This window comes from Vipera ursinii (assembly GCF_947247035.1).
Source record: "Vipera ursinii genome assembly, chromosome: 1".
NCBI lineage: Eukaryota > Metazoa > Chordata > Lepidosauria > Squamata > Viperidae > Vipera > Vipera ursinii.
The window spans coordinates 1,333,199-1,346,178 of NC_139512.1; the positions used below are offsets into that span (position 1 = coordinate 1,333,199).

Genomic DNA, 12,980 nt, shown 5'->3' on the forward strand with positions numbered 1-12,980 from the left:
TGTTCTGTTGCCCATTTCACAACCCTGTTAACTCTGATTTTTGTAACTGAAAATGTTTAGAACTCAGACGCTGCATGCAAAGCCTGTGCTTTGCTGCTGAGTGAAGCTCTTTATATAAACGTGGCCACAGAGACATCTTTACACAACTCATTCATGATAGCTAGTATAGTTGATGTGTGGTTTTACAAAGGACGTGTATTAAAAATGCAGCATCACAGGTATCCTGTTTTCAAAAGTAGCCAGACAGGTGCTTCTTGGGGTGTGTGTGTGTGTGTGTGTGTGTTCAAGAGTGCCACAAAAACTCCTGTGTTCTTCCATATCCCCCCATGTCCGTGCTGTGATTGAATAGAGATTTGATATAATCAGCAGGGTTCATGAGGTAGTAATATCTCTCCTCTGATCCTACCTGAAAGATAGTCCAGCCTTCATCTTATGATAAAATGCTCCGTAACACATTTATTTATAAAGTCACATGAGGAATGACTTCAACGGACAAATCCACCATGTTTTTAAAAATAGTCACCCTCAAGTTGAACTCGTCTTCTGCTGACCATGTGTCCATGGCCTTGTTGCCCTTTTGGCCAAACTTTTTCCAATATGATTGTAGATTTGCTAGTTTAGATTACACCTCTGAGATTTCCTGATGGCCTTCTGTTTAAGAATGAATTTAAGCCTGATCCTGTTTACTGTTGAAAATCAGCCAAATAAGACAGGTGCTGCCATCTGCTGGGCCATCGTATGTATAAGCTGTCTGAAATTCTGCAAACTTAAGGTCTGGGCAAGAAATTGGGACTTGTAATAGTATGGGGGGAATAGGTAGGAAGAAGAGCCTCAGTCTAAACAAAGGTTTAAAACATCAAATCTGAGCTCAAAGGAGCGATGGGAATAGAGAGAGTGCCTCAGAAGGGATGAATCCTCCCTAGTTTTTGAGAAACTAAAAACAAGGAAGGGGGATGATAGTTTTAGACTTGCAAGATTCTGTTACTGCAACCTTACCATAAAGGTAGGGTTAGCTTTGTGGCTTGTCTAGGCTACCTCAAAAGGCTGACTGGACTGGAAGAAATAGGTCTTCTCTAATTAAAACCCTGGCTGTTCACCCAGGCCTGTTGGGAATTGGGTGGCAAAAACGTTTAATAAATGTGGAGTCTTTGGTGCTTTCCGAGCTTGTTTGCTTGTTTGCAGATGTTTTATTACCCAACTAGATGACATCGTCAGTGCGAAGGAATGTTGGGTTTGCCTTGCAGGGAAAATTTAATTTGTCTAAATAGGGAGAAAACCCCACATTTCCTTGCACTGATGATGCCACCTAGTTAAGTCATGAAAGTTCTACAAGCAAACAGGCCAGCTCGGAGCGGAGTGGGGTGACTCGCCACAGTCAACTTGCCACAGCCAACTCACTGCTGAACAACTCGCCCTGGCCATCTCGCCACGGGACAACTCACTGCAGGACAATTCAACGACTCAGTTTAATCATTAGAAATTATTTTAATTTTTGTCATTCGTATTTTACTTTGTCCCTCCTTTGGTATCCTTTCTTTCATGATTCTATCTCACTGTTTCTTTGATATTAGTATATTTCTTGCCCCGTGGTGAATGGGCCAAGTCAAGTGGGCCATGTCAGGTTGGCTGCAGAAAGTTAGTTGCGGCGAGTTGGCTGTGGTGAGTTGTCATAGACCCAGCTCAGAAAGCACCAAGGACTCTACAGTTCAACTTGAGTTACAGCTACAGATAAACTCTCTTCTATTGGAACATTTAATAAACCAATAAATAAAGCTACAGATACATTGAACTGCTGGGTTTCTCTTAGGAAAGACATTCCGCTGCTCCACTCCTGGTTGCTTGGAATCATTCCCCAACATGCAAGACCTGATGGGTCACATGAAGGTGCATTACAAGCCCAACCGCTACTTCAAGTAAGACCCTGCTTAGTTTTATCTTTGTTAAACCTGTATGTTTCTTTTAACAAATGCTCTAGAAAAGGGTGGAGTGGAGTGTGCTGATGAAAATTAGGTCAAAATTAAATAGGTTTCTCTCCAATGAACTCTTTCTCATTTCTTTGAATTCCCAGTGATAGATCAAGCTTGGCAACTGAATCCGGGGGAATTCACTATCAGCTTAATCTGCATTATAGGATGGTTGTTATGCGACTCTTGAGGGGGATTCAAAAGAGTAAGAAGAATGTAATAGAGAGCAAGTCTATATGGGGGCTCCAATTAATGAGTTTTTCCATGCTGGTTAGAGAATTCTGGGAGTTGAAAGTCCACATATTCTGAAGTTGCCAAAGCTGAAAAATGCGGAACTACAATAACTCTTTTTCCTTACGACTAAGCAAAGATCACTCTCCCCAAATAGTCCCCTTCAATAAGGCATAAACACCTTATGCCTCAATGAGGCGTTCTGCCCACCCTGGCTTTCTATTCTTGACTCAAAGCAAACATCCTCCCGTGAATATTTGCAGATGAGAGGCTGACAAAGGTAGTTAGGCAAAGAGGGAACCGGCCTTAAAGGGGAAAAATGGAATTAGGCCAAATGAAGTCTAAGGCAGAATATAAGGTCCACATAATCCACATAGTAGAATGTTTTTTTTCTTTTAACAATCCCTTGCATCGGGGTGGAGTTGGGATGACTGAATGAAGCCGGATGCCCTTTCTGACCCCCTACATGGAGCTTGCAGCCGGCAATAACTCATGTCCAGAGAGCAAAATATTTGCCACTACCTAGGATCAAACTCATGATCTCACGAGAGCTCCATCTCTAGGTCACCGTGCCACTCCAGCCCACGTAGAAAATGAGGAGTAGAAATTATCTTGGAGATTACCTAGGCTGGGGAATTCTGGGAGTTGAAGTCCACACAAAGTTGCCAAGGTTGAGAAACACTGATCTAGGCCAGGCCCCGCCCAATGTCACTATTGCAGTGACATTGCGATCCCTGCCAGATTGCCATCCTGCACCTGATTAAATACCCCACCAAAGGAGAGTTCAAACATCTTACCCGTCTCCCTCACAGAGGGGCTTTTGAATTTATCAAGATACATCCATCGCTGCCTGGGCCACTGCATTTATACGAGCTGTAGATTCTGGGTACTTTACACAGGGAGCATATAGACCACATTACCGTAAAGCAGCCAGGAGCCATGAATCCAGGAAGAGCTCAAAATGCAAATGACGTCTGATAGATGGAGCAGAACTCCTTTCAGAGTCAGCCTTGGCATTTCCTTGAAATCATTCAGGCCCTTTACAGTCTCCGTGCACTGGGTTAGCACTTCTGTTGCATTAACTGTTTGGCCTGGAGCTGAAGTGTATAGCAGATCTCGCCACCAACGGGTACCAGGCCCTCAGTAAGGAGGAAAACCACTGCAAACTAGTGCAGCCCAGATGGATGCCAAGGTATGGTTTGGAAAGCTACTTGTAGCCCATGTAGGTCTCTTCTGGTCTCCAGCCAGGAATCTTAAAACCCAGGCAAGGCAGGATGCAGTGCTTCTGGTCCTGAGCTATTTTTGGTTCTTCTTTTTTTTGTGCCACGTAGCCTCTTTCATCTGGGAATTGCACGGTGTCTACTACAGCTTGTATCCTGGGCTAAGTTGTAGCTGGTTGGCTGGTATCGCACGATATACCAAGCATCTGGTTTATAAACAGTAGGGAGTGGGTTTGCATCCTGGTTGAGGAAGTTGTGCAAATCCAGCCTGTAGTTGGCTAATAGCCTCGAACTAGCTCAGGGGTAGGCAACCTCGGCTCTTTTATGACTCATGGACTTCAACTCCCAGAATTCCTGAGTCAGCATAGCTGACTCAGGAATTCTGGGAGTTGAAGTCCATGAGTCATAAAAGAGCCGAGGTTGCCTACCCCTCAACTAGCTGAAGCAAACTGAACTCTTCAGTGAATGTGAACCAGTTTACCAAACTGCAGGTATGTTCTTTGTTTCTAATAGGCCTCCAAGTAATGCAAACAGATTTAGTGATACTTTCAGGATATTGTGTATAAAAGCCATTTTAGGTTTACGAGACTATTATGTCTTCAGTGAAAAGGATCTTTTCCGATCCCTTTTCTCCTCTCACTTATGTCCACAATTTTTCAAATCCCCTTCCTGTTTTCACCTATGCCCATGACGGCACTGTTTCTGAGAGCCAGTTTGGTCTAGTAGTGAAGGTACTAGCTAGAAGGCAGGAGGCTGTGAGTTCAAGTCCCACCTTAGCCATGAAAGCCACTTGGATGAATTTGGGCCAGTCACTTTCTCTTAGCCCAGCCCGCCTCACGGGGTTGTTGTGGGGAAAATAAGAGAAGGGAAAGTATGTTGGATGTATTCGCCGTCTGGAGTGATTAGTCAAAATTATAAAAGTGGAGTAGAAATAAAAGTGATTCACCAGTTCCCACCAAAATCTGCAAAAATTTTGACATACCTCATTTTCTGGAGATCTCCTTACACAGTAAGGAAACCTGGGCCCGGCGCTCAGCAGGGAAGGAGAATGCTTTAGTTCATAAGCCTGTTGGAAAGTTCAGTGCCGAATGCTTTGTTTAGCCTGTTCCGTTTTTATTCCCTCCAGATGTGAGAACTGCATGTCACGTTTCCGAACCTATCGCTCCCTCTTCAAGCACTTGCACAGCTGTTCTGATGCCAATACCACCAGCACCAGCACCACCAGCTCCACTTCCCCAGCCCTGACTTCAGAGAAACCCATCTTTCCGCTTACCTCTAGCCTGGAAAAAGAGCCAGCGGGGAAATTGCTGGAGGAGCTTCCGAAACTCCAGAGAGCCATACAGCACATCAAAAAAGAAGCTCTTCTCCCTGGCACGATGGACACTCCTCTGGCCCCCGACTCCCTTCCGGCTGGACTTCCCGGCCCCTTAGAATCTGTGGCGTTGCTGGAGCAATCCCTGTTTGGGCCACCCTCCTTGGCAAAATTCTCCGGGCCACCTCACCCTTCAGTTTCAGGGCCCTTCCTGCCCTACGTGCACCCCACGTCCTACGCTTTACCTCAAGCTGCGGTGCAGAACCGCCTCAGGCCTTTCTTGCCAGCAGGCCAAGGCCTCCCTGTTTCCAATGCTGTGTGGAAGAAAAGCCAAGGTGAGCAGCCATCCCGCACCATTTTTTTCTTCAACACACGTGCGATTCTGCTGTTATCTGCTCTAAATTTTAGTTTGCGTCTCAGGCTGGTGTATCAACACCCTTTTTTTGGGAGTTGTGCATTAATAGCCCACTTTTTTTACTACGTTACTTCAGGGGGGCTGTGCAAGAGATGCCACTGTAAGTCATAACAGCTTGAGACCATCCTTAAGCCATGGAGGAATACGGGGTGCAGGGCTGAACCTTGTGGCATTTCCTTTTATAGTAGAGTAGAAACAATTGATGAATAATTTTACAGGCCAAGTATGTATTCATTTAATTGTCATGTTAATTCGGCCCTCAGTTGACCAGTTTAGAATATAATAGAATACTCTTTTATCAAATGTAGCACTGAAATCAAGCTATATATGGCTTGGGTCCGGGATGTCTGAGGGAACACCTGCTGCCGGCATCAAGTTCCCTTCGTCCAGTGCGCTCCCACAGGGAGGGCCTTCTCAGGGTGCCGCCGGTAAAAGATTGCCGGCGGATAACACCCAGGGGAAGGGCCTTCTCTGTGGGTGCGCCTGCCCTCTGGAACCAGCTGCCCGTGGAGCTTAGGACTGCCCCCGACCTTCGGTCATTCCGCTGGGACCTGAAGACCTGGCTCTTTGAGCTCTCCGGCCCAGGCTGAGAATTTTAACTGGGTTTTTTATTTTTTAGGGATTTGATTTAATCTTTTTAAATTGTTTTTAACTTTTGTATCGATCTTGGTTTTAAATACCCTGTAAACCGCCCTGAGTCCTTCGGGAAAGGGCGGTATATAAATCCAATAAAATAAAAAATAAATATTCCTGTAATTTACTCAAGAAAACTATTTTGTACACATCCTTGTTGGTCTAAGTCTTCTACATTGTTTTAAAAGTACCTCACGATCATTTACAGTCTGCTCTAGAATCTTCCCAGCTATCAGTATCTATAATCTTCCGAATTTTCTTCTTGTTTTGAAGACACAGCTTTTTTCCTCTTATCCTCTACCATTTCTTTACAATTTCTCAAAGATAACGCACGCAAAATCCATCTAAGCCATCAGAGAGTTCCTCTAGTTATCTTTTCATCAGAGCGGTTAGATCTGCAGTGGCTTGGAAATCGGGGAAACTGACCAGACGACTGGGTGTTTCAGCTTGTTTGTTCTTTCCATTGCAGGACACTCCTCCAACAGCCGGATTGTATGGGAACACACCCGAGGTCGTTACAATTGCTTACAGTGCCCCTATTCCACAGCCTCTCGGGAGGAGATGACCCAGCATACTGAAGACCACCGCAAAAATCCCTCTCCAACCAGTCGCTTGGATGGGGAAATGGGTGAGCGCCAACAGCCATGGGGAATCTTGGTAATGAAATTTTGGAAAGAGGGGGGAAAAAAAACCAACAACTCCTCATCCGAGAGTCCTCTGCTTCCTTCCTGTTACGGAAGGACTCGCTCTAGGTCTTACCTTGCGTTTCCCCTCATTAATGCAACAGTTCCTCAATTTGATCTACGGGAAGGACTTTAAAAAAAACCCTTAAAACAAGACTGGGCTCTTCTCAGCTGAGATGCAAATGTGTGCAGATGTTACAAACAGGCGTGTAATAATTTCTCCCGACTCTTTTAATGGCTTACATTTTGTAAAAGGCTTTCCTGAGACCTTCCAAATTACTGAACTTATTTTAAATCCAGGGGGAGGGAGGGGGGGGCCTGTTGCCTGACATTTTTAACCCAACTGTTCTATCTTAATCCTGAAAGAAATATACCCTTCTCTTATGAATTTTCCCTTCCATTTTGATTCTTTGTAGTTTAACTGTATTACTTTAAACTTATATTTTTTTCCCTCTTTTTTTTTCTCTCTTTCCCAGACTTTGGTGTTCCTCTTCCCTCATTCCACCCGAAGTTGACACCAGAAGTGGAGAACTCTCTCTTTTCCCCACTGTGAGGTTTCCACTGGGCCAATTAAGCTGACTTTAATTCCCCCATGAAAAACAGCACCTGCGTGGAGAGATTTGTGTGTGTGTGTGTGCATTCCGTCCCCCCCCCAAAGGAGGTGTCTGGGGACAACCATGTGTCAAATTTAAGCCAGAAGTCTGCATTCTAGTTTATCCAGAATGAGCAAAAGCATTGATACTCCTGTTTGTTTCTAGTTACTCCCTTTGGCAGGAAAAGCCGAACTTCTTCAGTCTTACGTTTTGTTGAGCATTGCATTTGAATCTAGTCCTTGGCTTTTTTCTCAAATAACAAGCTACTGACATAAGCCACTGTTCATTCTTGGCTTAAATCAGGTTTGTCAAGTAAAGAATGTCAGGGATTCTGGCTTCTCCATTCTTTATAAACCAGGTTTGGAAGACTGTCTTGTATGTGCTCAGTTCCCCTCCCACCTACTTCCTCTCCATGCCTCCTTTCAATTCAAACAAATGTGTTGACTTGAGTACCATTTAAAAGAAAAGGGAATGGGAATTGATTACCATTTGAAAGGGAGTTGGATTAATTTAATCAACTTTCCTGTGCATTTCCTTACTTTTTTTTTCTATTTAAAATTTACTTCCCCCCCCCCCGCTTTTAAGGTTAAAAAAAATCTTCCTTTACTCTGTACAGTCATGACTAGTTATGCTCAGGTTTGTAAGTGGGCTACTGCTGCTTTTGAAAAAATAAATAAATTGGAATTGTACAGAAAGACACATTTTATGTCTGTAGCGTTTAGGAGAGAATGTCTCATTTTTAGAAGGAAGACAGGAAAATGCCTCTGTTTGTTTATCCTTCCGCTCCTATTTATTATGAAGTCCCAAGAATGGCAACAGGCCACACCAGCTGACTCTTCATTTATGGGTCACTGCAGAAAAAGGAGCTGAGATTTTCAATACTGCTCTTTTGGGGAAGCTCAATACTTGAGCTTCCCCAAAGGAGGTTATTAAAAGAGCAGGTTTGATTATCAAAACTAATCTCGGCAGTTACAGTGATAGAACTACCGGCTATAGTTTACCAAGATAGGAGGAAGCCCTTGGCGTTGTGCTGTGAAGAATAAACTCCCAATGTCATTTTTTCCCAAAAAAAGTGCAGTTTTAATATAAACATTGATACATTTTTGGTCTCCATTAAATGGTTACTACAAACATTGGAAAGTTTTTGTAAACCAGTTGGAAGTTGTCACAATCCGAGACAAGAGACTTAAAGCCGAAACAGAGTTATTGAGTGCTCTGACTCTGTTTGGTCCTATGAAGAGCCTGTTGCAAGCAGACAGGAAGAAGCCAGACTTGAGTGGACTGCCGGGCAGAGAAGGGGATTTCAAGCTTCATCTCGGAAAATGGAAATCGGCTTCAGAGCTGTAACTATTGGATCAATATTTGATCTCAGCGGATCGGAGAAGCACCAGTTGTTTTCCAGGTTCAACACCAACCCAAAAGCCCTGGTGCAAATCATATGACCGTTCTGTTCTGACGAGCATCAGAACTTTTAAAACACTGGACCCGGACTGGGTTTGGAATAGGGCAGCATGTCCAACAGCTCCCGAAGCAGGACTGCGAGGGACCCCTTTTTTTGACCTTCATTGAGCCTGTCTCTCCTGTTTACTTTTGAGATGACTGTTCTTGGCACGTTCCTGCGAGCAGTTCATCCTCGGAGCAGGGAGAGAGCAGGTCTGTTAGCTTCTCAGTCCTGGAAGACAACTTGGGCTTGGCTACGTGCATCCCCTGGATTTTGATGAAGAGGGCTTCCCTTGAGCACAAGCAAAGAGGATGGTCCACATGTGGTGGATAGGTGAGGAGGGACTGAATCTACCTTGGCTGAAAACGGCAGCATTTTTGGCGATCCAGTCTCTTCTTTGGCGGAGAGGCTGACGCACTGAGCAGCAGGCTCCGTGCTTCCTTTAAAAGAGGAGGAGAGACCCTCGGTTAAGAAACCTATTGCAAAGGGGTTTTTTTGTTTTTTTGCTGTTGCAGTAGAAAGTTGCAGAAAAGACAGGTGCCAGGATGGCCAGCGCCACCAAGGGAATGATGAAGGGAGGGGAGGGGGGGAAACAAAACAAAACCTCTGCACAATACCTTAATACTGACCTTCAGGGTCACAGCACCCCACACGTTCCTCTAACAAGCTTTCTGTGCTAACCGATGTCTCGGAGTCGACATTCTCCTCATCAGAACAACGCTGGTCCAGCTCGGGGAGACGGTATGTAATGTCTTCCCTAAAGAAGCGAGAGAGAGAGAGAGAGAAAAAGACAAGCTACAACATCCCACGGGAGGGCTGGAACAATTTCAAACACTGGGATAATGAAAAGAGCAGGTTTTCTGCCTCCTCCTCCTCCTCCTCCTTTCAAAGCCTTTGATCCATCGAGTCCTAAGGTTACTATTGGAACCAAGGGAAGGGTAATCGCTGTTGGGGTGGAATAAAGTCTTATTGGTGGGCTTTGCTTGCTACTGAAGGAGGAGGGCAGCTCAGGGCCATCTGGGAGAGGCTTTCACACAAGCCTAACAAGAGACCTGAAAAGGAGCCTTGGTGGAGCAGTGGGCTAATGCCTCCTTAAGTAACACCAGCTGCCTGCAATTAGTGCAGGTTCGCGTCCCACCAGGCTCAAGGTTGACTCAGCCTTCCATCCTTCCGAGGTAGGTAAAATGAGGACCCAGATTGTTGGGGGCAATTAAGCTGACTTTGTAATAATGCCGCTTGGGGCCCCCCCCCCGAAAGCCCTAATAAGCAGGCATATACATAGAATGAAGGCTATTGCTAAGCACATCGGTTTGTGCTTTAAATTGTAAGCCGCCCTGAGTCTTCGGAGAAGGGCGGGATATAAATGGGATTTTAAAAAAAAATCCTTACTATTCTCTCACGCTTTGCAGTGCGGGCCAAAGTTTTTTTTACAGACTCCGCAACAATCAATTCTACTGGGAAACTCAAGCAGGGCTGGCTCTTCTTTGTAGAGGAGATTCTCAGAGCTGGCGGACAAATTGCAGAGGGTGGGCCCTTACAAGCCATCACTCACTTCTCTTCCTTTATGGACTGTATCCGTTCTATCAGCAGCTCTTTCTCCCTGTCGTCTGTTTCCTCCTCTTCAGGCAAACGTCCAAGTTTAGGTGAGGTACTGCTTGCTCCTGTAGTCTGGGGGCTCTGCAGGATAGAAAGAGAGTTACATCATCGTTCCCCCTGGCTAAGGATAAGAGCACATCCTCATCCCTGGGTAGCTAGGAGCCATTAAATCCATCCCCCCCACCCCGGAAGTTAATTGTCTTGTGAACTGCAGCAGAGCGTGAAGCAGCCTCTAGCTCTGGCTGGGCAATTTTAGCTTTCCAGGCTTGAAATGGAAACTATAATTTTAACAAGCCAGGAAAATAATGACGGAAGCCGGGCAGCTCCGGAAATAGGAAGCCCGAGTGTGAGATACCTGCCCGACAGGTGCTTTAGAGCAGGCTGTCCTTTCTTAGTACTGGATCCAGCTTGCAGGGCTACGGTGAGTATAAAAACAAGAAGAGCTGGTACTGAATCCCGATGCGGAAAAGCAGGTACCGTTTCACAAACACTCCTCCCTCCCAAAGAGATCAATCTGAGGCCTGAAATGTGAATTTACGGTGCCTTGGGATATTAAGGCTGCTTCCAAGCGCGTGCATAGAAAACGTCTCCCTTTGACAAAAGCCAACCACCAGATTCGCCCAAACACAGAAACTGGGTTAGTGTAAACAAATTCAAAGGGTTAAGCATCCAAGGCCAAACTTGGATACAGGAGTATCTTTTTTCTTTTTCTTTTCTCCTAAGAGCGAAGCACTGGTTAATATCCCTCTTGCAACCCGCTATTCAGTCCCTGTAATTAATTGGGAAAAGAGGGAAAATGTGCACCGTTGGAAAACATGCAGTGTTTTGAAGTGAGGGGTTTTGAAGCATTCAGCGTGAGAAGGAGCTGTGAACAGCCTTCTCTGATCTTCGGCTGATGCTGGGAGAGGCAAGAGAGGAAGGGAGCAACGTTCCATGCACTGGGGGGGGCACGTCGGTGCTTTCACCTACCGGGGCTCCCTCGCGGGGAGAGGAAAAGGCAAGTTTTACTGGCCACAACTAGAGAAAAGGAGAGATGAATGGCACATTCACAGGAAGCCAAAACATTTTCTCTGACTCTCCATGAATAAAAATCAAAGACTTGGAAGAATATACAGTATATATTAAGAGTTAAAAATCATAACAATGCTGTACACGATTTAAACAACGCCAATATATTTGCAAGCTTCCAAGACTAATACAATATTAAACTTATTGAATTATAAAGCTGGGATGACTTTTGAGATTGCTTGATCTGGGCTTTCCACACTCCTCCACTGTCGAACAGATGAATAAAACAGCAAGACCAACTATTGGTACCTAGCAGGGTTTGGGGGATTCTTAGTACAGGAATATTAATGATCAGTGTAACCCCGCTGCTCAGAATTTTTTTGTTGGCAGTTTGGCGGGTCGAATCCCGAGTGCCGTGTAGCAGAGTGAGCGCCTGTTACTCGTCCCAGCTTCTGCCAACCTAGCAGTTTGAAGCACGTAAAAAATGCAAGTAGAAAAATAGGGACCACTACGGTGGGAAGGTAACAGCGTTCCGTGCGCCTTTGGCGTCTAGTCATGCCGGCCACAGGACCACAGAGACGTCCTTGGACAAGCACTGGCTCTTCGGCTTTGAAACAGAGATGAGCACCGGCCCCTAGAGTCGGAAACGACTAGCACGCATGTGCGGGGGAACCTTTACCTTTACCACATAAAATCAATCACTAAATATAAAAGAAACATAAAATATAAATACCGGGTTCCCAAACCACGCAGTTATCTGGCAAAATAGCATGGCCAACATTGCCAAAAGCAGCTAAAGAGAATCAACAGGGCTGCACTTACATCTTTCTTCTCAAAGGAGACATTTAGAACAGTGACCAAAGTGGCTTCAGTGCTAAACCTCAGCATAAACCCAAACAGAAAAGGGCTCGGTAACCTATCATCCAGCAACTTATCAAAAGAGGTGCACTGCATTAATAACCTCTAAAAGAGATCCAGTTAATCTTAGCTTTTGGTTAAAGCTAACCAAAACTGTCAAGGATTGGGACTAAAGGTGGTTGAACAAAACTTTTAAACGCCTTGCCCATCAATGGACATCAAGGCATTTTTAAACGCCTTGCCCATCAATGGACCTCAAGGCATAAAACCTTGCTCAGGTGGCCCTACGAACATCCCTATAAGAACTTTTATCATTGCTAAAGCCTTTCTAAAAGGGTCTGTTTGTCCTTCCTCTCTATAAAGCAGCTACCAAAGCAGGAAGTTTTTTTTTCTTCATGTTCAGCAAAAAACTGTTTCCATACATTAATTATTTCTATGGTTACCTTCTCTAGCATTCACAGAGACGTTTCTGTTTCTTCCATTATGTACAACACATGGAAGACCACCGTATCTCCTCTTTTTCTCCCTCCACCAAATTTAACTTACTAGTTTTTCAACTACCCATGACAGGACTGTTTTGTAGACTTCACCATCTTGACTCATACATCCAGAACGTTCTCTAAAATTTTATTTATTTTTATTTTAATCCCATTTATATCCCGTCCTTCTCCGAAGACTCAGGGCGGCTTACAATTTAAGCACAAACCAATGTGCTTAGCAATAGCCTTCATTCTATGTATATGCCTGCTTATTAGGGCTTTCGGCCCCCGTCAAGCGGCATTATTACAAAGTCAGCTTAATTGCCCCCAACAATCTGGGTCCTCATTTTACCTACCTCGGAAGGATGGAAGGCTGAGTCAACCTTGAGCCTGGTGGGACTCGAACCTGCACTAATTGCAGGCAGCTGGTGTTACTTAAGGAGGCATTAGCCCACTGCTCCACCAAGGCTGAACTGGACTCGGTGCCAACGGCCTCTGCAACCCAGGTGCAGTGGGACAATCAGGAGACTAGAGCAGAACTTCTTGT

At 45.0% G+C, this 12,980-nt stretch overlaps 2 protein-coding genes across 7 annotated transcripts in view; one reads left to right on the forward strand and one right to left on the reverse strand.

Moving 5' to 3' along the window:
* The window catches only part of ZNF414 (zinc finger protein 414), a 35,357-nt gene extending 27,611 nt beyond the window's left edge, over positions 1 to 7,746 (forward strand). For all 3 annotated transcript variants that reach the window (XM_083373828.1, XM_083373827.1, XM_083373826.1), the window contains exons 5-8: positions 1,808 to 1,913; positions 4,542 to 5,062; positions 6,245 to 6,403; positions 6,935 to 7,746. In XM_083373828.1, coding sequence (XP_083229954.1) covers positions 1,808 to 1,913; positions 4,542 to 5,062; positions 6,245 to 6,403; positions 6,935 to 7,011 — 863 coding nt within the window. In that variant the 3' untranslated portion in view covers positions 7,012 to 7,746. The remainder of the gene's footprint in view (positions 1 to 1,807; positions 1,914 to 4,541; positions 5,063 to 6,244; positions 6,404 to 6,934) is intronic.
* A 361-nt stretch (positions 7,747 to 8,107) lies between these two features.
* The window catches only part of MYO9B (myosin IXB), an 83,010-nt gene continuing 78,137 nt past the window's right edge, over positions 8,108 to 12,980 (reverse strand). For 2 of the 4 annotated variants that reach the window (XM_083373743.1, XM_083373741.1), the window contains 4 exons: positions 11,058 to 11,105; positions 10,045 to 10,169; positions 9,122 to 9,249; positions 8,108 to 8,932 (listed from right to left, as the gene is read on the reverse strand). In XM_083373743.1, the coding sequence (XP_083229869.1) occupies positions 8,718 to 8,932; positions 9,122 to 9,249; positions 10,045 to 10,169; positions 11,058 to 11,105 (516 nt within the window). In that variant the 3' untranslated portion in view covers positions 8,108 to 8,717. Of the gene's footprint in view, positions 8,933 to 9,109; positions 9,250 to 10,044; positions 10,170 to 11,057; positions 11,106 to 12,980 lie in introns of all 4 variants that reach the window. The other 2 variants (XM_083373744.1, XM_083373742.1) reach the window with 2 other exon arrangements.